A 27522-nucleotide genomic window follows, 5' to 3' on the forward strand; every position below is an offset into this window, starting at 1 on the left:
AGAAAACCAACTAGCTGATAAAGGAAAACATAGAAAAAAGTGAATAAAGTAGTTTGACATTTAATCTCAACACTTAAAATATTGGAGGACCTCTTCTCTACCCATCGTTGTTGCCCCCCATTATGTTTATTTTTGTAATATCCAGCGACTGAACCGCAAACCATAAGAAATGCAATTATCCTTATCTTAAATGTCATACTTCCTTAGATTAATTTCTTTCAGAGCCCATGAAAAACAGAATTTCGAAACCGTCTGTAGGAGGCGAGAGAAAGGCCCATTGTCTGGTCTGGTGCGGAGACCATTGGTCAGTGTGTAGCCACAGTCTGTGTTTTACCAGTTTTCTGTCTTTTATGAACATGAATTCATTATTTGTTCAGAACTCTGAGCTTTTTCTCCCCTTTGGAAGTAAAGAGCGGCCCGTTTCCTCTAACCCCGGGGATGATACAGCTAAAATACTTCACACAAATCCCCCAAATCCAAACCAATAGGCTCTGGAGGGAGGAATGAAGGCAGTAAGATCATAAGAAGGCTTCTCTAAGATTCTTTATCTGGGGATATTTATTGCATTTGTCTTCAATATGTTTCTTTATTGGAAAAAACGGGGAGCTTATGAGCTTGAGACGCTCCCCACGTCCCTGACGGAGCAGGGCTACAGTGCTGTGGAGCGCTTCTCCTGGAGTTCATCCCTGGATATCATCGAGGATCTTGCAGGTAGGTCACGGGGAGATGAGCAAGTGACTCTTATTTTCTGTTTGTCCCATACATGATATATATTCTGATTCTGTGTGACAACCACATTCACCACCATGACAGATCCCATGTGCAACTTTCCCAGACACCCTGTGGTTAACTGTGGTTAACCTCCATCCTTGGGTTCATCCTTGGACAATTAAGCAAATTTGCTGTTCAAAATCCTAAGAGAGCTGGCTGATTCCCTTGTGGGAAATGTAAAGACAGCCATATTCGATGGCATAACAGAATCATAGTGCTCCGCACCACCATGAGCATTTTCAGCAACAAGCTCAGCTATTGACTATATTGCTTTCCCTTATGCTCAGGGATGATAGACACAGATGTCACAGGGAGAATTCACACAGTATTGTCACAGTACAGAGATAATGCACATTGTGATTTTAGTGCATGGGTCACCTATGTAGTAACTGTAGCACAATAATTACACAAAAAGTGATGACTGTACCAAATAAAACACACATTAATCTATAGTACAGGGATAAAGCACAAAGCAATGTAAAAGAGCATGAATAAGCTACTCAGGATGTTAAAGAACAGGTGATACACAAACAGGGAGAATGCACACAATAATGTCAGAGTACTGGGATAGAGCATAAGGTAAAATTAGTGTTCAGTGAGAAGGCACACAGTGATGTCACAATACAGGGAGAAGGCACACATTGATGTCACAGTACAGGGACAAGGCACACAGTGATGTCACAGTACAGGGAAAAGGCACAAAGTGATGTCACAGTACTGGGAGAAGGCACACAGTGATGGCACAGTACAGGGAGAAGGCACACATTGATGTCACAGTACAGGGAGAAGGCACACAATGATGTCACAGTACAGGGAGAAGGCACACAGTGATGTCAGTACAGGGAGAAGGCAAACAGTGATGTCACAGTAGAGGGAGAATGCACACAGTAATGTCAAAGTACAGGGAGAAGGCAAACAGTGATGTCACAGTACAGGGAGAGGGCACAAAGTGATGTCACAGTACAGGGAGAAGGCAAACAATGATGTCACAGTACAGGAAGAAGGCACACAGTGATGTCACAGTACAGGGAGAAGGCACACAGTGATGTCACAGTACATGGAGAAGGCACACAGTGATGTCACAGTACAGGGAGAAGGCACACAGTGATGGCACAGCACATGGAGAAGGCACATAGTGATGTCACAGTAGTTGGAGAAGGCACACAGTGATGTCACAGTACAGGGAGAAGGCACAAAGTGATGTCACAGTACAGGGAGAAGGTACACAATGATGTCACAGTACAGGGAGAAGCCACACAGTGATGTCACAGTACAGGGAGAAGGCACACACTGATGGCACAATACAGGAAGAAGGCACACAGTGATGTTACAGTACAGGGAGAAGGCACACACTGATGGCACAGTACAGGAAGAAGGCACACAGTGATGGCACAGTACAGGGAGAAGGCACACAGTGATGGCACAGTACATGGAGAAGGCACACAGTGATGTCACAGTACAGGGAGAAGGCACACAATGATGGCACAGTACAGGGAAAAGGCACACAGTGATGTCACAGTACAGGGAGAAGGCACACAATGATGGCACAGTACAGGGAAAAGGCACACAATGATGGCACAGTACATGGAGTAGGTACACAGTGATGTCACAGTACTGGGAGAAGGCACACAGTGATGTCACAGCACAGAGAGAAAGCACACAGTGATGTCAAAGTACAGGGAGAAGGCACACACTGATGGCACAGTACAGGGAGAAGGCATACAGTGATGGCACATTACAGGGAGAAGGCACACAGTGATGTCACAGTACAGGGAAAAGGCACACAGTGATGTCACAGTACAGGGAGAAGGCACACAATGATGGCACAGTACAGGGAAAAGGCACACAATGATGGCACAGTGCAGGGAAAAGGCACACAGTGATGTCACCGTACAGGGAGAAGGCACACAGTGATGTCACAGTACAGGGAGAAGGCACACAGTGATGGCACAGTACAGGGAGAAGGCACACAGTGATGTCAGAACAGGGAGAAGGCACACAGTGATGTCACAGTACAGGGAGAAGGCACACAGTGATGTCACAGTACAGAGAGAAGGCACAGTGATGTCACAGTACAGGGAGTAGACACACAGTGATGTCACAGTACAGGGAGAATGCACACAGTGATGTCAGTACAGGGAGATGGCACACAGTGATGGCACAGTACAGGGAGAAGGCACACATTGATGGCACAGTACAGGGAGAAGGCACACAGTGATGTCACAGTACAGGGAGAAGGCACACAGTGATGGCACAGTACAGGGAGAAGGCACACAGTGATGTCACAGTACAGCGGGAAGGCACACACTGATGTCACAGTACAGGGAGAAGGCACACAGTGATGTCAGTATGGGGAGAAGGCACACAGTGATGGCACAGTACAGGGATAATATACAGAGTGATGTCAGCACAGGGAGAAGGCACACAGTGATGTCACAGTATAGGGAGAAGACACACAGTGATGTCACAGTACAGGGATAATATACAGAGTGATGTCAGCACAGGGAGAAGGCACACAGTGATGTCACAGTATAGGGAGAAGACACACAGTGATGTCACAGTACTGGGAGAAGGCACACAGTGATGTCACAGTACAGGGATAATAGACACAGTGATGTCACAGTACAGGGAGAAGCCACACAGTGATGTCACAGTACAGGGATACACAGTGATGTCAGTACAGGGAGAAGGCACACAGTGATGTCACAGTACAGGGAGAAGGCACACAGTGATGTCACAGTACAGGGAGAAGGCACAGAGTGATGCCACAGTAGTGTGAGAAGGCACACAGTGATGCCACAGTACATGGAGAAGGCACACAGTGATGTCACAGTACAGGGATAATACACACAGTGATGTCACAGTACAGGGAGAAGGCACACAGTGATGTCACAGTACAGGGAGAATGCACACAGTGATGTCAGTACAGGGAGAAGGCACACAGTGATGGCACAGTACAGGGAGAAGGAGCACAGTGATGTCACAGTACAGGGAGAAGGCACACAGCGATGTCACAGTACAGGGAGAAGGCACACAGTGATGTCACAGTACAGGGAGAAGGCACACAGTGATGTCACAGTACAGGGAGAAGGCACAGTGATGTCACAGTACAGGGAGAAGGCACACAGTGATGTCAGTACAGGGAGAAGGCACACAGTGATGTCACAGTACAGGAAGAAGGCACACAGTGATGTCACAGTACAGGGAGAAGGCACACAGTGATGTCACTGTACAGAGAGAAGGCACACAGTGATGGCACAGTACAGGGAGAAGACACAAAGTGATGTCACAGTACAGGGATAATATACACAGTGATGTCAGCAGAGGGAGAAGGCACACAGTGATGTCACAGTATAGTGAGAAGACACACAGTGATGTCACAGTACAGGGATAATAGACACAGTGATGTCACAGTACAGGGAGAAGGCACACAGTGATGTCACAGTACAGGGATAATATACACAGTGATGTCAGTACATGGAGAAGGTACACAGTGATGTCAAAGTACAGGGAGAAGGCACACAGTGATGTCACAGTACAGGGAGAAGACACACAGTGATGTCACAGTACAGGGAGAAGGCACACAGTGATTTCACAGTAGTGGGAGAAGGCACACAGTGATTTCACAGTAGTGGGAGAAGGCACACAGTGTTGTCACAGTACATGGAGAAGGCACACAGTGATGTCACAGTACAGGGATAATACACACAATGATGTCACAGTACAGGGAGAAGGCACACAGTGATGTCACAGTACAGGGATAATACACACAGTGATGTCACAGTACAGGGAGAAGGCACACAGTGATGTCACAGTACAGGGATAATACACACAGTGATGTCACAGTACTGGGAGAAGGCACACAGTGATGGCATAGTACAGGGATTATAGACACAGTGATGTCACAGTACAGGGATAATACACACAGTGATGTCACAGTACAGAGATAATAGATACAGTGATGTCACAGTACAGGGAGAAGGCACACAGTGATGTCACAGTACAGGGAGAAGGCACACAGTGATGTCACAGTACAGGGAGAAGGCACACAGTGATGTCACAGTACAGGGAGAAGGCACACATTGATGTCACAGTACAGGGATAATACACACAGTGATGGCACAGTACAGGGAGAAGACACACAGTGATGTCACAGTACAGGGAGAAGGCACACAGTGATGTCACAGTAGTGGGAGAAGGCACACAGTGATGTCACAGTACAGGGAGAAGGCACACAGTGATGTCACAGTACAGGGATAATACACACAGTGATGTCACAGTACTGGGAGAAGGCACACAGTGATGTCACAGTACAGGGATAATACACACAGTGATGTCACAGTACTGGTAGAAGGCACACAGTGATGTCACAGTGCAGAGATAATACACACAGTGATGTCACAGTACAGGGATAATACACACAGTGATGGCACAGTACAGGGAGAAGGCACACAGTGATGTCACAGTACAGGGAGAAGGCACACAGCGATGTCACAGTACAGGGAGAAGGCACACAGTGATGTCACAGTACAGGGAGAAGGCACACAGTGATGTCACAGTACAGGGAGAAGGCACAGTGATGTCACAGTACAGGGAGAAGGCACATAGTGATGTCAGTACAGGGAGAAGGCACACAGTGATGTCACAGTACAGGAAGAAGGCACACAGTGATGTCACAGTACAGGGAGAAGGCACACAGTGATGTCACTGTACAGAGAGAAGGCACACAGTGATGGCACAGTACAGGGAGAAGACACAAAGTGATGTCACAGTACAGGGATAATATACACAGTGATGTCAGCAGAGGGAGAAGGCACACAGTGATGTCACAGTATAGTGAGAAGACACACAGTGATGTCACAGTACAGGGATAATAGACACAGTGATGTCACAGTACAGGGAGAAGGCACACAGTGATGTCACAGTACAGGGATAATATACACAGTGATGTCAGTACATGGAGAAGGTACACAGTGATGTCAAAGTACAGGGAGAAGGCACACAGTGATGTCACAGTACAGGGAGAAGACACACAGTGATGTCACAGTACAGGGAGAAGGCACACAGTGATTTCACAGTAGTGGGAGAAGGCACACAGTGATTTCACAGTAGTGGGAGAAGGCACACAGTGTTGTCACAGTACATGGAGAAGGCACACAGTGATGTCACAGTACAGGGATAATACACACAATGATGTCACAGTACAGGGAGAAGGCACACAGTGATGTCACAGTACAGGGATAATACACACAGTGATGTCACAGTACAGGGAGAAGGCACACAGTGATGTCACAGTACAGGGATAATACACACAGTGATGTCACAGTACTGGGAGAAGGCACACAGTGATGGCATAGTACAGGGATTATAGACACAGTGATGTCACAGTACAGGGATAATACACACAGTGATGTCACAGTACAGAGATAATAGATACAGTGATGTCACAGTACAGGGAGAAGGCACACAGTGATGTCACAGTACAGGGAGAAGGCACACAGTGATGTCACAGTACAGGGAGAAGGCACACAGTGATGTCACAGTACAGGGAGAAGGCACACATTGATGTCACAGTACAGGGATAATACACACAGTGATGGCACAGTACAGGGAGAAGACACACAGTGATGTCACAGTACAGGGAGAAGGCACACAGTGATGTCACAGTAGTGGGAGAAGGCACACAGTGATGTCACAGTACAGGGAGAAGGCACACAGTGATGTCACAGTACAGGGATAATACACACAGTGATGTCACAGTACTGGGAGAAGGCACACAGTGATGTCACAGTACAGGGATAATACACACAGTGATGTCACAGTACTGGTAGAAGGCACACAGTGATGTCACAGTGCAGAGATAATACACACAGTGATGTCACAGTACAGGGATAATACACACAGTGATGGCACAGTACAGGGAGAAGGCACACAGTGATGTCACAGTACAGGGAGAAGGCACACAGTGATGTCACAGTACAGGGAGAAGGCACACAGTGATGTCACAGTACAGGGAGAAGGCACACAGTGATGGCACAGTACAGGGAGAAGGCACACAGTGATGGCACAGTACAGGGAGAAGACACACAGTGATGTCACAGTACAGGGAGAAGGCACACAGTGATGTCACAGTACAGGGAGAAGGCACACAGTGATGGCACAGTACAGGGAGAAGGCACACAGTGATGTCACAGTACAGGGAGAAGGCACACAGTGATGTCACAGTACAGGGAGAAGGCACACAGTGATGGCACAGTACAGGGAGAAGGCACACAGTGATGGCACATTACAGGGAGAAGGCACACAGTGATGGCACAGTACAGGGAGAAGGCACACAGTGATGGCACAGTACAGGGAGAAGGCACACAGTGATGTCACAGTACAGGGAGAAGGCACACAGTGATGGCACAGTACAGGGAGAAGGCACACAGTGATGTCACAGTACAGGGAGAAGGCACACAGTGATGTCACAGTACAGGGAGAAGGCACACAGTGATGGCACAGTACAGGGAGAAGGCACACAGTGATGGCACAGTACAGGGAGAAGAAACTAAGGATTTCACATGCATTCATTTAAGATGTCCCAATACAGGGATAGGGAAAACATAAGGCTCCAGAAAAGAGATGGGTAACACCGCAGCAGTAGCAACTATCGTGACTGTATAGGATGGGGCTGCATTTTACTTTACACACCCACTTATTCCTTATAGGAAATGGCTGGCCCCCTTAGTTGCTGGGCTCCATAGCAGATGCTGTGCCTTCTACCCAGGTACTTCCACCCATGGCCACGTTGGTACATACAGTATGAATTAAGAGAAAGCTGTGTAAAGTTTTTAAAAAGGAGTAAAGTAAAGGCTTATATTTATTTGGAAATATTCCTTTTTTTTGTACAAATAATAATGTATTATTAATTATCTGCATCTGTTCACTTATGCCGAGCTCTTACACAGCTACAGCAACTCCTGCTTTTGTGTTGTGTCAAAATATGTTTTATTTAAAAAAATTGATAAGAATCTTTTCCTTCTTTTTTTTGCAAGATTTTTTTTTGCACTAGGTGCCATGTTTCTTTCCCATACCTATCTGCACATTATATATACATATATATATATATGTAGTACGCACATAGACATGCATATATACCATCATTCAGCAATTGATTTCTAAATATCTTGCCTTGCAGGATTGCTGCTTCCAATAGGTGGCGCTATTGAGTTCAAGTCCTTTTTTTCTCTGAAGAGGCAATTTGCATATTAAATATATTGCAAAATTCATATATATTTGATGCAATATATTTACAATTAATTTTCTGGATTAATGTTTGCGATCTTTTCATATAGACTGGATGGCCGCGGCAGTAACCCAGAGATGCCCTACAATGTTTTCCTTCTGCATTTGCATTTTAACCCACTGTCTTATCATTCGGATTCCCATAGACAGCTGATATAACATAACTGCAACAGAACAAGTTGTGTATTTAGATGTGTTAGTTGGAACAACAGTATTATGTTCAGCTGCAATTTACTGCCTGTTCATCAGAATGATTCTTGCCATCTTCCTCTGCCCACTTTCATTGCCATCCACAGTATCCCCTTTCACTGGATGATTTTCCACAATCACGCCATTCTTGGTATACACTTGACACTGATGTATGACAAAACCCCACAACATTGTCAGTCTTTGAAGTGCCTGCCTCAATAGCCTAGCATTAATGACAAGGTTTCTCTCGAAGTTGCTCAGATTGTTTGATCTTTCCTTTCTACACTGAAAAGTACTCATGAGAATCCTACTCACTTGATTTTACGCTGCAGTCAGGGGTCACATCTCTAGTGTCCATACATGGAAAATTCCAATTAGTTTTTTAAAAGTTTGCTGAATACCCAATATATAAATGAAGCCATGAAGAGTCCAGAACTCCAGTATTTATAAAAACATACTTATTTTATATAAGAAGGTATCAATATCTGACCGGCACCTTCCAGAACTCAATCCTTGGTCATATCTTCCACAACTAAGATGTGAGCTCTGAAACGCGTCAGCTACCATTGGAGTCCTGACCTTTCTACCTCTGGAAAATACTCAGAAGTTGTCCAGGATCCTTTCTAATGCTAATTTGATAGTATCTATCTATTATGTTTTGTTATATAGCGTTAACTTATTCAGTAGCCCTTTACATACATTGTAAGATATGCAAATAGACTAGCGCCCAAAGTGATAGTGTGACGCCTACTTCGCTACTCGCTAGCCCACCCTGAGAGATGGGGGTACTCGGAACCGGGCCTCCAGGTGGAGGGTGGATGCAGTCGTGACCTAGGCCCGGCCCGTGCCCAGGGTTGTCACATCAAAAATAAGGGCTAGAAGGGACGGTGGTAATCGAGTGGATTTAAATGACTGCGCCACCTGTGGAGTCTGGTGATTCGCCACCAGCGTTGCGGCAGTCCTCTGAGGCGGGATGTAGTGGCAGCAGAAGATGGTACTGACGCGCCCCCTGGGCCATGTGTGAGGGAATACCCGGAGCCGGGTCTCTGTGTAATGCTGGGGGTTGTAGTCTCCGTGGCGGCGACCCGGTCCCGTGGCTCAGGGTGGTCAAACCAGTGGCGGATCTGTTTACTTGATTTAGTAATGTTTAAATGTCCGACTACGCCACCCGTGGATTGCGATCATTGAGAACCGCCGCTGCGTGGCAGACCGCTGAGGCTGATGTTCTGTGCGCAGCAGAGGGTAGTATAACTCCCCACGGGAGGAGTATAGCCTCAGGGCAGCGTGTGTAGATGGTGAGGGTTGTGGTGCATAGGCGCAGCAGAAATGACTCAGAGTCCGTGCAGTGCAGTTCAGGGTCTTTACTGTTGGTAATGAAGGAGACCCTGCCGGGAGTACTGGCTAACATTAGAGGCCTGGTAAGTCTGTGAGCGAACAAGAGTCCCCCTGGCCAGGTGGAGGTGTAGGCCTTCCCGTCTGACTGCACTCTTCCTGGCTACCCTGCTGTAGTCGTGTAGTAGCCCACGTCCCTGAGTGTACCGTGTGGTGCTCACCCGTATGGCTGGTGACTTGGGGCCTTTGGTACCTTCCGCTCCTCGATGGCGGTGCCGGTCCCTTGCGTGTGACTGAGCCTCCGGGCTTTCTATGGCCAGAGGACCTGAAATCCCCTGCCAGGTGGTTTCTGCTGCTGGATGTTAATATCCTCACAGCCTCGGACTCCGGTGTCCGGTTCCCTGCGTCTTCTGCCAGGATGAGCTCTGCTAGCTTCCAGCCCCTGGCCATCAGCTCCTGGCTCCTACAGAGCTCCTTGCTGCTGCTCTGTCCCTTCCTCTGGAACTAGACTTCTCTGCTAACCCCGCCCCAGATCCAGTTTATAAAGGGCAGGTTCCTCCCCTCCCTGGACAGGGGCAGGAGGCGTTGCATGCAAATGTGCTCCTGACCAGGAAAACCCATGCTCGCTCTCAGACATGGTATTTCTACCATTGTGGCAACCAGACCCCTGGGGTGCCACAGTACTACTCCCCACAGGCGGAGCAGGGCCTCAGGGCAGAGGAGACGGATCAGGGGAGTCGTAGTGGGTGGTGCGGTGTGGTGTCGCGCTGAAATAAGGGACCGGAGGCGATAGATGCAGTCTTCCAAGCTTTACTCACGTTGTTAGGTGTCAGCTGCAAGGCTTCTCCTTGCTCCTCACAGCGCGCTGTGGCCACCAGGAAGGGGTTCAGCACTCTCCGGGTAGTTCGGGTGCAGCAATCAGGACCCCCAGCACCAGAGTGTTCCTAGACTTTCCCACTAGGTCTTCTCCTGTCCGTATGTGGTGCGTGTACTAAGGCCGGGTCTCCCTCTGGACTATGCACAGAACAAGGGTACGGGTGGTGACTCCGCTCCGTCCGTTACCCGGTGGGATCCTCCAAGCCTCCGGGCTTCTCTGACTAAGACTTGAAGTGACAGAGTCAGATATCGGGGGGCCGGTACCCCTTTTGCAGCAGGAATCCCTCTGACTAGGCCAGAATAGTGAGGACAGGTGGCGTATGCCGCTCCGTCTGCATCCCCCTGGGATCCTTTTGCCTGCGGAGCTTGTCTCCTCTGCTCCCCTCCAGGCCTTCTTAGGTAGGGACCTTGACCGGGTAGAGACAACCGTTAACTCTAGCCCGCTCCTCGCCTAAAGGCCAGAGCACGAGGACTGTGTATCCTCAATCAGCTGCAGGTTCACACAGAAAGCTACGTTCAGTGATGAAGATCACAATCAAAGACCATAAGCCCAAGATGGCTATTTATTAAAATGAATTTTGTGGTGTAACCTCTAAGTGAGTCCTCCACCGTCTCCCACTACATGGTTCCCCCCTAACTTTTGGTTCCCCCCATCTCCTCTTATCCCGGCTGGGGCAGCACCCTGGTGCATATAAGCCCCCCTCAGGTGGGAGAGGTGTAGTGTTGGATGGATGGCTGAGTCCTGAGAGGTGCTCCTTCCTTACCTCGGAGAGGAGATACCTCACCTCGGTCTGAGGTGCAGTACCCCTGTGGCGACTGAACCCTCAGGGGCGCCACAATAGAAACTGCTTGAAGCTTCCGACAGATCAACAGGTCCTGTGTGATTGCCCATAAGTAAAAACCTACTAATGGATAAATAAATTATACTGTCACGCTAATAGAACAAAAGCTGTGGCGGAAGAAATATAGAGATACAGTGGCATGTGAAAGTTTGGGCACCCCTAGTCAAAAATACTGTTATTGCGAAACGTTAAGCAAGTTGAAGATGAAATGATCTCTTAAAGGCCTAAAGTTAAAGTTTACACATTTCCTTTGTATTTTAGGCAAAAATATATCTACCGTATATATTTTCATCTTTTACATTTTAAAAATAACAAAAAGGAAAATTGACTGATGCAAAAGTTTGGGCACCCTTGAGATTAGTGTGCTTAGATAACTTTGACCAAGGTTTCAGACCTTAATTAGTCTGTTAGGGTTATGGCTTATTCATTATCATTGTTAGGAAAGGCCAAGAGATGCAAGTTTCCCAGCTTTATAAAAGCCCAGCCTCCTCTAACCTTGTGCCAAAAAAAACAGTCATGAGTTCTTCTAAGCAGCTGCCTAGCACTCTGAAAATGAAAATGATGGAGGCCCACAAAGCAGGAGAAGGCTATGAGAAGATAGCAAAGTGTTTTGAAGTTGCCCTTTCCTCAGTTCGAAATGTAATTAAGAAATGGCAGTTAACAGGAACAGTGGAGGTCAAGATAAGATCTGGAAGACCAAGCAAAATTTCACTCAAAGCTGCTCATAGGATTGATAGAGAGGCAAATCAGAACCCCCTGGTGAAGCAACACGTGAAATGCACGTATGAGTACTGGGTAGTGTGGTATTTCTAATATGGCACATGGTTTGTATTACTTATAAATATAGCTGCCTACTAACTGTCTCACTGTGATGGTCATTTTGCATAGTTATGCTTCTAAGTATGTGGATATGTTGAATTGGGTTTACTGTAACCAAACAATACGCTGTAATGCAATATAAATGGTGCTGTGTGACCAATAATAATATTTATAGTTACTGTGAAGGCTATATAAGCCAGTTACTCATATTGACTTGTAAATATCTATGTACAACAGTGTTACTGTGTGTATACTCACCTGTGCGCTATAATACCATCTGTACACCACACTGCCCATGTTTTTTTAATGGGATTTTAGGGGCATGGTTTTAAATTGTTTTTGCTTGCTGTGCTTAAAGAATTGTATATTTTGCGTTACTACATGACTATGTCATATTATGACTCTTTTTGATAATTTAAAAAATGGGAGTATATTGAGATTCTAGATTAGATTTGGGGTACTCCCTTTATTCTGTTAAATGGATCTGTATATCTTAGTAGTGCTAATAAATCAGAACCCTCGCCTGACTGCAAAAGACGTTCAGAAAGATTTAGCAGACTCTGGAGTTGTGGTACATTGTTCTACTCTTCAGAGACACCTGCACAAATATGGCCTTCATGGAAGAATCATCAGAAGAAAACCTCTCCTGTGTCCTCACCATAAAATTCAGCATCAAAAGTATGCAAAGGAACATCTAAACAAGCCTGATGCGTTTTGGAAACAAGTCCTGTGGACCGATGAGGTTAAAATAGAACTCTTTGGCCACAATGATCAAAGGTATGTGTGGAGAAAAGAGGGCACAGAATTTCAGGAAAAGAACATCTCGCCAACCATTAAGCATGGGGGTGGATCAATCATGATTTGGTGTTGTGCTGCAGCCAATGGCACAGGAAACATTTCACGGGTAGATGTAAAAATGGATTCAATGAAATTTCTACAAATTCTTGATGCAAATATAACACCATCTGTAAAAAAGCTGAAGTTGAAAAGAGGATGATTGTAAAAATGGATAATGATCCTAAACATGCATCAAAATCCACAATAGACAACCTCAAAAGGCACAAGCTGATGGTTTTACAATGGCCCTCACAGTCCTCTGATCTGAACATCATTGAAAATCTGTGGCTAGACCTCAAAATAGCAGTGCATGCAAGATGACCCAGGAATCTCACAGAACTGGAAGAATTTTCCAAGGAAGAATGGATGAAAATCTCTCAAACAAGAATTGAAAGACTCTTGGCTACAAAAGCGTTTTACAAGCTGTGATACTTGCAAAAGGGGGTGCTACTAGGTACTAACCATGCAGGGTTCCCACACTTTTACATCAACCCATTTTCCTTTTTGTAATTTTTAAAATGTAAGAGATGAAAAAATATTTTTTTTTTCTAAAATACAAAGGAAATCTGTCATCTACAACTTTAGGCCTTTTAGAGATCAATCCATCTTCAACTTGCATAACTTGAACATTTAACTTTTTTCCCAAAAATGTTACTTTAGACCCCAATGTTTATTATTTTTGCAGGGGTAACAGGAAAAAGTGGACCCCAAAATTTGTTGTGCAATTTCCCCTGATCACGCAGATACCCCAAACGTGGGGAAAAAAACACTGTTTGGGCGCACGGCAGGGCTCAGAAGGGAAGGAGCACTATTTGACTTTTTGAATGTAAAATTTGCTTGAATAATTAGCGGATGCCATGTTGCATTTAGAGAGCCCCTAATGTGCCTAACCAGTGGAAACCCCCCCATAAGTGATGCCATTTTGGAAACTAGACCCCCTCAGGGAACTTATCTAGATGTGTGGTGAGCACCTTGAACCCCCAGGTGCTTCACAGAAGTTTATAACATGGAGCTGTGAAAATACAATTTTCACATTTTTCCCACAAAATTGTTTTTCAGCCCCCAGTTTTGCATTTTCAAAAGGGTAACAGGAGAAATTGCACCATGCAACTTGTTGTGCAATCTCTCCTGTGTAAGCTGATATACCATATGTGGGGGAAAACCACTGCTTGGGCGCACGGCAGGGTTTGGAAGGGAAGGAGCACCATTTGACTTTTTGAATGTAAAATTTGCTTGAATAATTAGCAGACGCCATTTTGCTTTTGGAGAGCCCCTGTGATGTGCCTAAACAGTGGAAACCCCCCACAAGTGACACCATTTTGGAAACTATACCCCTCAGGGAACTTATCTAGATGTGTGGTGAGCACCGGGGGAATCCCCAGGTGCTTCACAGAAGTTTATAACATGGAGCCGTGAAAATAAAATTTTCACATTTTTCCCACAAAAATATTTTTCAGCCCCCAGTTTTTGCATTTTCATAAGGGTAATAGGAAAAATTTAACCATGCAGCTTGTTGTGCAATCTCTCCTGAGTAAGCTGATACCCCATATGTGGGGGAAAACCACTGCTCGGGCATACGGCAGGTTTCGGAAGGGAAGGAGCGCCATTTGACTTTTTGAATGTAAAATTTGCTTGAATAATTAGCGGATGTGCCCCTGATGTGCCTAAACAGTAGAAAACCCCCACAAGTGTCACCATTTTGGAAACTAGACCCCTAAGGGAACTTATCTAGATGTGTGGTGAGCACCTTTAACCCCCAGAAGTTTAGAACATGAAGCCGTGAAAATAAAAAAATCTAACTTTTTCCACAAAAATGATCTTTTAGCCCCAAATTTTTTAGTTTCACAAGAGTAAGAGGAGAAAATGGAACCTAAAAACTGTTGTGCAATTTCTCCTGAGTACGCCAATACCTCATATGTGAGGAAAATACACTGTTTGGGTGCACGTCAGGGTTCAGAAGGGAAGGAGCTCTGTGTGACTTTTTGAATGCAAAATTGGCTGGAATCAAGAGCACATTTTGGGAGCCCCTGATGTGCCTAAATAGTGGAAACCTCCCACAATTGACTCCATTTTGGAAACTAGACCCCTCAAGGATTTTATCAAGGGGTATAGTGTACATTTTGAACTCAGAGGTACGACAGAATTTGATAACATTAGGTCATCATATTGAATAAGATGTCATTAGTCTTGAGCGCAAGTGCTCGCTACTTGAGTTTGCATCAGGTACTCGGGTATGCATCATGTATCACGGGTGCTCGAGTGACATGCTCGAGTCCCTGCCCCGCATGTTTCACGGTTGTTAGACACCCAAAAAAAACATGCGGGGATCGTTCGTACATGGCACCCGATCCCAGGAACATTTTTTTTGGCCGTGAAGCATATGGGGCAGAGACTCGAGCATGTCACTCGAACACCCGCTATACTCAGTACATACCTGAGCACCCGATGCAAACTCAAGTAGCGAGCACTTGCGCTCAACACTGGTCTCTATATTGTCATCATTTTTTTTCTTTACTTTTGAAAAAATCCCAACCCCAACCTCAACCATAATACAACCCCAACCCTAACACCAACCCCAACCCTAACCCTAGCCCAACCCTAACCCTAGCCCAACCCTAACCCTAACCCTAGCCCCAACCCTAACACAACCCCAACCCTAACCCCAACCCCAACCCTAGCCCAACCCTAACACTAGCCCAACCTTAACCCTAGCCCAACCGTAACCCCAACCCTAATACAACCCTAACCCTAGCACAACCCTAACCCTAGAGTTTATTTTTTTACACTGTTTCTCGTGCGGTATAAGTGATTAGACGACTTTATTCTTCGGGTCGGTGTGGTACCAGATTCATATCGGGTTTTTATGATTGACAGCTATCACACACTAAAAGACACATTTTTGCAAAGACTAGTTTTTGCATCACCATATTTTGAGAGCTATAATTTTTCCATATTTTGGCCGACAGAGTCATGTGACAGCTTGTTTTTTGCGGGACAAGTTGGAATTTTTATTGGTACCATTTTTGGGCATGTGACATTTTTTGATCGCTTTCTATTCCGATTTTTGGGAGACAGAATAAGCAAAAACCAGCAATTCAGGAATTGTTTTTTTTTGTTTTTTTTATGCCGTTCCGCGTGTGGTAAAATTGATAATGCAGCGTTATTCTTCAGGTCAGTACGTTTATAGTGGTACCACATTTATATCGTTTTTCTATGTTTTGACGCTTTTACACAATCAAAACTATTTTCTAGAAAAAATAATTTTTTGTATCGCTTTATTCTGAGAGCTATAACTTTTTATTTTTCGGATGATGGAGCTGTGTGGCGGCTTGTTTTTTGCGGGACAAGATGACGTTTTCAGCGGTACCATTTTTATTTACATTCGTCTTTTTAATCGCGTGTTGTTCCATTTTTTGTTTGGCGGTATGATGATAAAGCATTGGTTTTTGCTTCGTTTTTTATTTATTTTTTACTAAGTTTTACCGGGTTAACTAGTGGGACAGTTTTATAGGTCGATCTGGAAGCGGCGATGCCAAATATGCGTACTTTTATTGGTTTATTTTTTTTTTCATAATAAATATTATGGGTTCAATATATTTATATTTTGGGGGGATTCTTTTTTTCATTTTTTTTTTATATTTTTACAATTTTTTTTTCCACTTTTATACTTTTTTTTACTCTTACACATTGTCCCACTATGGGACTTTCACTTTTTGCAGCTTGATCGGCTGCATAACATAGAGAGCAGCAGCTCCCTTTGTCATTCAGCCTGTCAGCGCTGCACACAGGTGAGACATTACTTTGGTCATGCACTGCGCATGACCAAAGTAACTTCCTGCCTCCTGGTGACCCGGATGTTGTCATGACGACATCGGGTCATCATGACAATATCCGGAAGCCGCCGCAGACTTCGCTGGACGCTGGCAGGAGAGGAGAGTATAGCGATCACCTCCCTCCTCAACTTCGATCGCAGCATTGTGGGGGTTAATGTGCAGGGAGCCGTGCGGGACCGCTCCCTGAACATAGCACCGGGTGTCAGCTGTGACAATCTTGTGCTTGTGCGCGTAATAGCAAGTAGGTCGGAAAGGGGTTAAAGATGTAATATATTTAAAAAAACTCACTCTTGAAGTTGTATGTTTTGTCATATCTGAAAGATATTTAAATTATGGGCAAAATGGTAAACAAAAGGAAATCATTCACTATTCACTAAGTCGCACAATATCCATTCTATGCATACTTTGGTTAATACTGAAAATAAACCATCTGGTTGGAAAGCATATATAGATACGACACCCCAGGATAGGTGAGTAGATACAGTTGTGCTCAAAAGTTTACATACCCCGGCAGAATTTTTCCTTCCTTTGCCTTGTTTCAGAGAATATGAATTATAACATAAAAACTTTTTCTCCACTTATGGTTATTGGTTGGGTGAAGCCATTTATTGTCAAACTACTGTGTTTTCTCTTTTTAAATCTTAATGACAACCAAAAACATCCAAATGACCCTGGTCAAAAGTTCACATACCCCAGTTCTTAATACCGTGTATAGCCCCCTCTAGCATCAATGACAGCTTGAAGTCTTTTGTGGTAGGTTGGATGAGGTTCTTTATTTTCTCAGATGGTAAAGCTGCCCATTCTTCATGGCAAAAAGCCTCCAGTTCCTGTAAATTCCTGGGCTGTCTAGCATGAACTGCGCGCTTGAGATCTCCCCAGAGTGGTTCAATGATATTGAGGTCAGGAGACTGAGATGGCCACTCCAGAACCTTCACTTTGTTCTGCTGTAGCCAATGACGAGTCGACTTGGCCTTTTGCTTTGGATCGTTGTCATGTTGAAACGTCCAAGTACGTTCCATGTGTAGCTTCCGGGCTGATGAGTGCAAATTTGCCCTCAGTATTTGCTGATAACATGCTTCATTCATCTTTCCTTCAACTTTGACCAAGTTTCCTGTGCCTTTGTAGCTCACACATCCCCAAAACATCAGCGATCCACCTCCGTGCTTTACTGTAGGAAGGGTGTTCCTTTCATCATAGGTCTTGATGACCTCTCTCCAAATGTAATGTTTATGGTTGTGGCCAAAAAGTTCAATTTTGGTCTCCTCACTCCAAATTACCTTGTTGAGGTTTGTCTCTGTGCTGTTTGGCATATTGTAGGCGAGATACTTTGTGGCATTTGCACAGTAATGGCTTTCTTCTGGCAACTCGACCATGCAGCCCATTTTTCTTCAAGTGCCTCCTTATTCTGCATCTTGAAACAGCCACACCGCTAGGTTTCAGAGAGTCCTGAATTTCAGCTGATGTTATTTGTGGGTTTTTCTTTGCATCCCGAACAATTTTCCTGGCAGTTGTGGCCGAAACTTTTGTTGGTCTACCAGACCTTGATTTGGTTTTACAGAACCCCTGATTTTCCATTTGTTAATCACAGTTTGAACGCTGCTGACTGGCATTATCAATTCCTTGGATATTTTTTTGTATCCCTTTGCTGTGTTATACAGTTCAACTACCTTTTCCCGTAGATCCGTTGAAAATTCTTTTGCTTTCCCAGTAACTCACAATCCAGAAATGAAAAAACAAAGGGGTGGGGTGGAGAAGCGCTGTGCTTGTGTGAACCTGTTTAATTGATGGAATACATATGCAGATACCAAATGGCTGCTCACCTTGATGGGTTGTGCAGACCGCACAACCTGGGTTTAGAGGCCTCTGGTGTTTAAAGTGTTACCGCCGCGTCCACTGTGTCTCCTCTAAAACCACTGCCGGAGCTTCCGATCACATGCTTCCGAGTGTAGATCACGCGGGCGGTGACATCATCACAGGTCCTAGTTGCTGAAAGTGCATCCAGTTTCCTGCAGCTCCGAGCCACAATTCCCAATGGGAAAGATAAGACAATGTGCAAAGTATTGTGGTCAATTCGGGCACCAGACGCTGAATTAAGCACCTGGGACAGATTACTTAATAGAAACGAACCTCTTTATTTAGACACTCTTATGCCCACGACGCGTTTCTGCAGCGGTCTTCTGCCTTCATCAGGTGGAATTATGGGGAAATTACAAATGAGGCACTTTATATACAGAGTAGAGGAACTCAGTGGGAGGTGTTAAAAAAAAATCCTTTGACCTTAACTCCTTGATTACTATTCACCATGAACAGTCCAAATTTATAATCAAGAGACCTAAAAACCTCTTAAAAACCAACACTTACACATTATAAAACTACTGTTAAAAACATCTTTGATCTCACAACTTTTTGTCTCTTACGACTTTGTGAATTCCTTCTGGAGGGATCTTGCCATTGAACACTGTTTACAGCAGGGGCAGTAGCCACATGATAAGAAACCCCCCCCTGATGAAGAAGGCTGATTCTATTTTGTTTAATAGACAAAATGCTGACGTTACTCGTGGGTGCAGTTCGATTACCCAAACTTTGTACCTGTTTATAGACAAACTTGGGATGGCTTGTTAAAAGCTCCCCAATGGTCTTATCTTGTTTTAGTATGTGCCAATATTTAGAAATAATTTTCTTGAAAGTCCCACAGTTATTGTGGTACTGAGTAATAATAGGTACTTGGCCAAGCTGATCCTGTATACTTAGGGATGTTGGTGACACCCTCGTAGTATGGATGTAGTATGGATCAAGTTTGTCCTTGGAATGTCTTGTACTTCCTTTAATGTGGCTTCTAATAAATTTGCATTATAACCTTTTCTGATGAATTGTTCCATTAAGAATTTTGCTCCCTCAGTATAGTCAATAAAATCAATACAATTTTGGCGGATACTGGTAAATTGACTTTTAGGGATATTCAGTAGCCATGCTGGAAGATAGCAGCTTATTATAGGTATAAAGCTATTGGAATCCACCTCTTTTAAAAAATTCTTGGTGACTAGAGTGGTTTGATTCACCACTATGGTTATGTCTAAGAAATTGACACTTGTGGGGATAAACTAAAGGCCATAGTCATTTTAGTTCAATTCCCTAAGGAAATTGGATAGAGTATCTTGAGAGCCCTCCCATATAAAATGAACGTCATCGATGAAGCGACGCCACAGAACCAAACCAGCAATTAATTCTCCTTGAGTATATATGGTGGATTCTTCCCACTCACCCACATATAAGTTGGCATAACTAGAGGCAAATTTGGTGCCCATGGCCATACCCCATGACTGAAGGTATAATTGACCGTTATATACAAAATAATTGTGGGTAAGAATGAATTGGATGCAGTCAGTAATAAATTGGATTAGTGTATTTGTGTATTTACCATTTTTCTGTAAAAAGTGACCAACAGCCTGTCACCCTTTCTCTTGGTCTATGACAGTGTACAGTGATGTAATATCTGGTGTACCTAATTTATAATGGGTTTACCATGTTATAGTTTCTAGTATCTGCAACATGTGTTGTGTAACTTTCAAATAGGCTGGTACTTGAATTAACCAATCCTGTAGATGTAGGTCCACATATTTAGATAAATTGGCAGTAAGGCAGTTTATGCCCAAAATGATAGGTCTACCTGGTGGATAATTAATGTTTTTATGGATTTTGGGGACATGGTAGAAAAATGCAATGCTAGGGGTTTTGTTTAGGATCAAAAGGAACTCATTTTTATTCATAATCCTTGATGTGCTAGATTAGTTAAATCTTTCAGAAACACTTTTATTGAATCTGTTTTAAGTTGTTTATATGTTTTAGTATCTCCTAAGAGGTGGAGTGATTCTGCATGGTACATAGTTTGGTCCACGATCACAATACTACCCCCTTTATTGGCTGGGAGGATAATGGTGCAGTTACTCTCCTGTAGATTAGTCATGGCCTGTTGTTCGTTATGCGTCAAATTGTGTACAGTATACTTTGGGTCCCTATTTTTAATTTTGCGAATCTCCATCATGACCATATTTTTAAACGTAATGAAAGCTTTTGAATATTGGGGTTGAACTTAGACCTATTGGTTAATGTTATATGAATATATTGTTTCTGTTCCAATTGTGCTTTCAGGTGGTAGCTTTGTTTCATTAAGTATTTATTGAGCGCTAGATTGTGTAGATATTTGTTAACTCCAATATACAAATTAAATAGGTTTTCTCCTGATGTGGGGGCAAACTTGAGTCCCTTTTGAGTCCCTAGATAGTTTATGGGAACTGACATTGAATATTTTTTTGTGGTAGGTTAATTCTTGTATGTTTTATTTTCTTTTTGGTGAGTTTCCGGCCTCTTGAGCCTTTTTTTGTTTTTTTGTAATTTGCCTGAAAAAATCCCGATCCATTCTAATTTGCTATGAATTTGATGGATTGTTTTTTCTCACATTACTTTTTTTATTATTTGTATCCTAATTTCTATTGGGATTTCTATTGGGGCTTTGGGCTCGGTTAGCTGTCTGGCCCCCTTTTTTTGTATGTGAGGTTTTTTTAAAAAATTCCATGAAGTGACATTCGGTGATTAATATTCCTATCCAGTTTTCTAGGTCTTGGAGATTTATGAATAGTATGTCGGGTACTAGCCCTATGGGGTCTAGAGGTACTAGGTCTTGCTTCTGACGTGGATAAAGGTAAGTAATGGTTAGATGTCGGTAGGTCAGTTTCTTCAATGGGTCATGGGTGCTAAAACTGACGCAAATGTTTCTTGATGACTTATGTGGCTCATTGTTGTTACTACCTTCCTTTTCGGGGGTTTTATCTGAGATGACAATCTCCAGTGTTAGAGTAACCTGTTCACTCAGATCTACATTAGAGTCCTCATATATAGAAAATATCATGGATGTTTCAGATATCTCTTGAATGGACGTAGCACTGTATTCGTCTAGTATTATAAACGGTGAGTGTGTAAGCATTGTGGAGGTGGGTGGAGACCGAGCTAGTCTCCTATTCCAGCTGATGTTATAGGGGATATTATCCCTCCTAATTTTGCTGCTTTTTTCATCCATAATATCTTTTTCCTTTTTGTTTAATCCTTTTTTCAATATTGAGCTAAATGTCCTCAACTTCTGTTAAATGACCAAAAGGTTTGAGTTGGTCAAATAAACTCAAAATCTCTCTACTGGTTTTAATGAGATTATCCCCTCGTTTGCTGATAATGAACTGAAGTGTTTGCTTAGAAAAACTGGTAAACATCCGATCCCATTCCTTAGAGATCACAGGGTCCCCAAAGTCACCCTAGAAGGCTTCTTGGTGTGATGCCTGCCTTTTGATATCGTTCTAATGAGAGGTCCCTCATTTCAATCATTAGAAGTTTTTCTATAGTCCTTAAGAGATCTTTGGCTATTTCCAGGTCCCCTTGTTGGGTATTCTTGGGATGATGAAAAAATTGTTAAACAAAGTTAATCCTATTGCCCCTGTCACGCCATAAACTACCGGTTGCCATATGTGGGCTGCTAAAATGTAACACACAGGATAAGGAAAATGTAAGCTATGCAAATACACTAGCACCCAAAATGATAGAAACCGCTAGAACTTCTGACGGATTAATGGGTCCTGTGTGATGGCCCATGAGTAAGAACCTCATTTTTAAAAAAAAAAAAAAAAGTTTTTTTACATATATTATTATAACATATATGTTATAACTTCAAGGGTGAGTTGTTTTTTAGAGAAATTACACCTTTAAGGTATTATATATGCTTATTAATACACCTACACTTTCATACAACATATTTAAAAAAAGATATATATAAAAAATAATCAGAAAATGTGGGTCCTATGACATTTTAGCACATTCCCCATGGGACTGTTATGCCTTTATATTTAAATGTAAATTAAAATGTATTTATTCATTTATTTTTGGTCACTTGGTCTTACGTTATAGAAATATTGTATACTCACCACAAGTGAATCGATATACAGTAGGTTTCCAGATGTTAAATTGGTTAGCGACACCTACGCCTGATATTTTTCACATTTTTACAAATTTTCTTTATATGCAAGTCCTTTTTATAATATATCTCTCCTTTTTTGTCTGCAACAATGAATAAAGTCAACACATCTTTTAATTTCATCACCATTTTATTCAAGAACATTATGTATGAGCCAAGGTTAATATATATATATATATATATATATATTTATATATATATATATATATATTAAGCTTTCTTTTTGCTGCCCTCCTGCTTCTCTTCTTGGAGCAAACATCCCTATAGATGGGCTTCCAAGCTTTTAATCTTTAATCTGTGGCAGCTACCGAGCAGAAGGGAAACAGAGATTCCCCGAAACGCGTGGGTTTCCGGACTCCACAGGATCCCTTAGCTAGCTTTTGTGACCTCCCACGCTACATCCGCATCTGCTCTCATGGTTATCAGGGACGCTACCGGCTGGAGCGCCATGACTTCACCCAGTGCTCGGAAGACTTCAGCATCTCACTTTACCAAGCACTTCAGAACTACCCAACCACAAAAAATATTCAATCTTAGTTCCCATAAACTATCTAGGGACGAGGAAATACTTCTCTAAAAGGGACTCAAGTTTGCCCCCACATCAGGAGTAAACCTATTTAATCTGTATTTTGGACTTAAAAACTATCTACGGAATCTAGCGCTCAAAAGACTGCTCAGAAGACTTCAGCGTCTCCCTTTACCAAGCACTTCAGACTCTGACAACAGGAGACTGTGGGCATTGGAGCGCGCACAGCAGGAGATCGGCAACCCGCACCCTCCAGCAGGATTTCACAGACCTGAACAAGGGACCAACCTAACAAACTGTATGTTTGATTTCACGACCTAAATTAATCCTAGCTTACTATGAATTATTCACCATTAACACTGCCACGATTAGGAGTCCAATTCATCATTTAAGTGAACTTCCATTCCTATTGAGGAACCAGACCTTGATTAAACTTTTTAACCCCTTATGTGCATATATATTTTGACTGTATGGGAAGCATTTTTTTTACTGTCATCACAGATAGCACTTTCTCTTGTGTGAGATTTTTTTTAACACAAGCATCAATTATTTATCCATTAATAGGCTTTACATACATTGTCGTCACTGGCTTCATTAGGCCTCAGAATCCAAACTACATATCAATATGTCTATTGGAGTGTGTGGTGAGAAATCCGGAGAACCCAAAGAAAACCCAAGCCGCATGCCATTGATCGAATATGAACCCAATATCCCAATGTTGCAAGTAACTAGTGAGCTAAGCCTCAATGAATTCATGGATCCAATGCATCCACCACCATAGTTGAACCCTGACAACTCAAAACCATTTGTAAATTACAGAATTTACGGTATACCTATTTTGGTGATGTCAGAGGAAACCAAGCCTTTGATGCCCTACAAAGGGATGGTAGTCCAGTCCAGTAGACTGGACCATGCTTAGTTGTTGCCAGTCTTTCCCACCATAGTGGTTACAGTTTCTTAATGGGCAACCATATGTTTCTCAGCTTCACCTGGTGATGCTAGGCACAGTTTTGGGAATACAATTTGTTGCTCTTTTTGAAATCAGACACTTTTAAATGTTTATTTTATCAAGGATGAAAGAATATGAAGGCATCAAAGAAGGACAGAGGTTTACCGGTAAGAACCTCTAAAGCCGGTTTTCAGCATCCAAAAGAATGTGGAGTTTCTATTTTACGTGAAGATATGGTTAGATAGCTCTGTAATACTCTGACTGATCGGAATGCTTGATTTAGTCAAGGTCAAATAAAGTACAAAGAAGTAAGGAATTGTCCTAGGACCCTTTCACCAACATAAATAGGCAATGGTCTGAAAAGGAACCCCTGCCATTAGCTAATTATCGTTGGTCAGCTCTGGAAGCTGGTTTCCAAATCGTAACTGGGCCAAGTTCTCCAAAGTTAACTGACATTTCCATGTAGCTCTTGACTCTGGCGCATTGAAGGGAGTATGTAAGACCTGCCTTAAAGGGGTTCTCCAAAGACTCTCATGAAGTGAGTTATGCCATTGACCTTGCTTCTACACATACAAGCTGGAACGCGTTCACAATTGGCAGGAATCGTGCTCCTGTCCTATTCATTAGTGGTCGGACCTCCACAGATTACAAAGTTATTACTTGTTCCATTGAGAACATTTAGTTTTGATCATTTTTAAACAAAAAAACCTACAGCAGTGCATATAAAAAAGAAAGCAAAACATACACAATAAAGTCGCACATAATACATAAAGACAGAAATTGTTATGCGCAACGAAAAACTCTTGAAAATCAATGAGTTGTAATCCTTTGGAACCTTGGAATACGTGACAGCACAAAAGATCACACTTCTGTATATGCTAACAATAAAATGGAGATGTTTAGTTCTTGTGCCTACATTCTGAAGGACATGATGTATCCTAGTATCTAAGGAAGTCAGACGTAGGTGGAACGTGTCTATCTTTTCTCCTGCGGGAAAAATGAGGAGTTGGAAAAAATAGGAGTTCATTGTTAAGGGCTCATCTGGTGATGTGGATTCTCTAAGCTATAGGTCTGAGTGAGCAACACGGACCTGAAGCAATGGTGCAGCGGAGAGGATCTTGATGAATGACATGTGAATCAGTGAGGATCGGACAAGCTGGATAAGCAAGACAGCAGACGAAATAGCACAGCAGGTACCACAGGTGAAGCAGAGGCAGGTATGCAGACACACATGGGAAAAGTGACTGTATAAAAAACTGGTATCTTCCAGCAGGGTTGCAGTTAATCTCAGGAAAACAGTCTGGTATATTCCAGCTGGGCAATGGTCAATCACAGGTATAACAGTAGTAAATGCGTTGTGGGAATTTTCCTGCAGGGAAAAGGTTAATCACAGGTAAAGCAGAAAAGTAAATGTAATCTGGTATCTTCTAGCATGAAAAATAGTTAATAGCAGCGATGTATGAAAACTGAGAGTTGTAGCAAGGAAATGGACTGAGTTTGGAAGTAACTCTGGTTGTAGCATGGAAGTCAGGAGTAGCTGAGAAGATGACAGACATCTGACTGGAGCAGAGACTAGACAAGTAGCACCAATTTCCTGAAAAACTTGAGGCAACTGTGGACAAAACTACTTAATACCCAAACAGCTGGCCTATGCCAGAGCTGGCCTATGCCAGAGCCGGCCTAATAAGGCCTAGGGTGATAATGTTAGAGGAATTTGCTGGATTATCTGACAAGACTATTGCAAAAGGAGGTGGCCATAGGAGAAGGGAGCCAGGCCCAGCGCTTGTGCCAAGACAGGCGAAAAACATTTAAAAAACCTATATGTCTACAAAAATTGTCCCTTTGTGATCAAAAGAGTCCCAAATCCATAGAAGATAGTAAACAAAGAGGGTCCTATCCTCTTTATGTTGACGGGACCAGGGAGAACTCAGGGTAGAGTTGACAATTTGTGACCAGTTTATGGTTTCTTCCAGGTTTACCCATTGTTGGGTGCTACTTTGGAGTTTCCAATTGAAAATCCTACCCAATATAGCTGCCTGATGATATCAAGTCAGGCAGTCCAGCAACTCCTAAGGATTTTGGGAAAGAACATAATTGGGACCTTTTGAACGAAAAAAGATAATCACTTTTAATATTGAGAATAACCCTTCACTGCTTTATTAATTATCAGAAAGGTTATACTGTATGTGGATGCAACAAAGTAACATCAAAGTAAAGTTATCAAAACTGATTGTGGATCGGGAATGAAAGATCACAGCCAATGCCAGTGTTTATACACCAGTGATTTAGTCACAGAACTTGGTGCGAGATAATCACAAACTTTAAATGGTATAAAAAGTAGTAAGAGGATGATAAATTATCCACTAGAATCAGCGTTCACAAACCATCGCTGGAACTTCCTGTATATCTTTTGCTCTTGGTTTGTACAATAAATTTAAAAATTAAAAAAAAATATATTTATTAATCCACCCCCCCACCCCCCCATAGTGTCACATCGTGGCGTCTGAGTCCTATGTCACACTTGGAGGCAGTGATGCAACATACAGCCACAGTGTTGGAAAAAAAAATATATATATATATTTTTTTTCAGAGGCTTCATTTAGTTGTATTCCCACATAAGCTGTGCGCTCAATTAAAACTATTTTGGAAACAAACAAAATAATACACTAAAGTCATACAAAATATATGCAGAAAAATCACTGCACTGTACTGTAATATCAAGCCTTGTCTCATATTAAGACTATGTGTCTCTTAATATGAGACAAGACTTGATATTACAGTACAGTGCAGTGATTTTTCTGCATATATTTTGTATGATTTTAGTGTATTTTTTTGTTTGCAAAATATTTTTTTGTGTTTTTTTTTCTTTTTCCATATGTTTTTGCCTTTGTGTATGTGGGAAATTTCTATGGGATCTTTATAGTAAGGTCTTTTAGATAATGTCTGTGGGGACTTACTCTTTTCTGGTCTTTCCAGATTATAATATCACTGTAGTATGAGCCCTTAATTTTGGATTACCATTCAACTGTGTATATGGGAGGGCCCCACTGCGCTATAAATCAGACCTGTTCCAACAGTAAGTCATGACTAAGACCTAACGAGTCGAAACGCGTCGATCTGGATCGCCATAGAGCGTGCATGGTAGTTGCTCTTGATTGTATCCACTGGATTATCTTTTACATTTTATTCAATAAAGAGAATGGATTTTTATTAACAATATCATCGCTGGACAGATCTTCTTCTTT

The 27522-nt window shown here is 42.8% G+C and overlaps 1 protein-coding gene across 4 annotated transcripts in view; it reads left to right on the top strand.

The window, feature by feature from the left end:
* The first annotated feature begins 359 nt into the window (after positions 1-359).
* PLEKHG5 (pleckstrin homology and RhoGEF domain containing G5) overlaps positions 360-27522 on the top strand; it is a 445968-nt gene continuing 418805 nt past the window's right edge. For 3 of the 4 annotated variants that reach the window (XM_073656679.1, XM_073656680.1, XM_073656682.1), the window contains exon 1: positions 360-711. In XM_073656679.1, coding sequence (XP_073512780.1) covers positions 579-711 — 133 coding nt within the window. In that variant the 5' untranslated portion in view covers positions 360-578. The remainder of the gene's footprint in view (positions 712-27522) is intronic. The other variant, XM_073656683.1, reaches the window with a different exon arrangement.

This window comes from Phyllobates terribilis, unplaced genomic scaffold (assembly GCF_046119375.1).
Source record: "Phyllobates terribilis strain yellow unplaced genomic scaffold, ASM4611937v1 Scaffold_12__6_contigs__length_324123572, whole genome shotgun sequence".
NCBI classification, from domain to species: Eukaryota; Metazoa; Chordata; class Amphibia; order Anura; family Dendrobatidae; genus Phyllobates; species Phyllobates terribilis.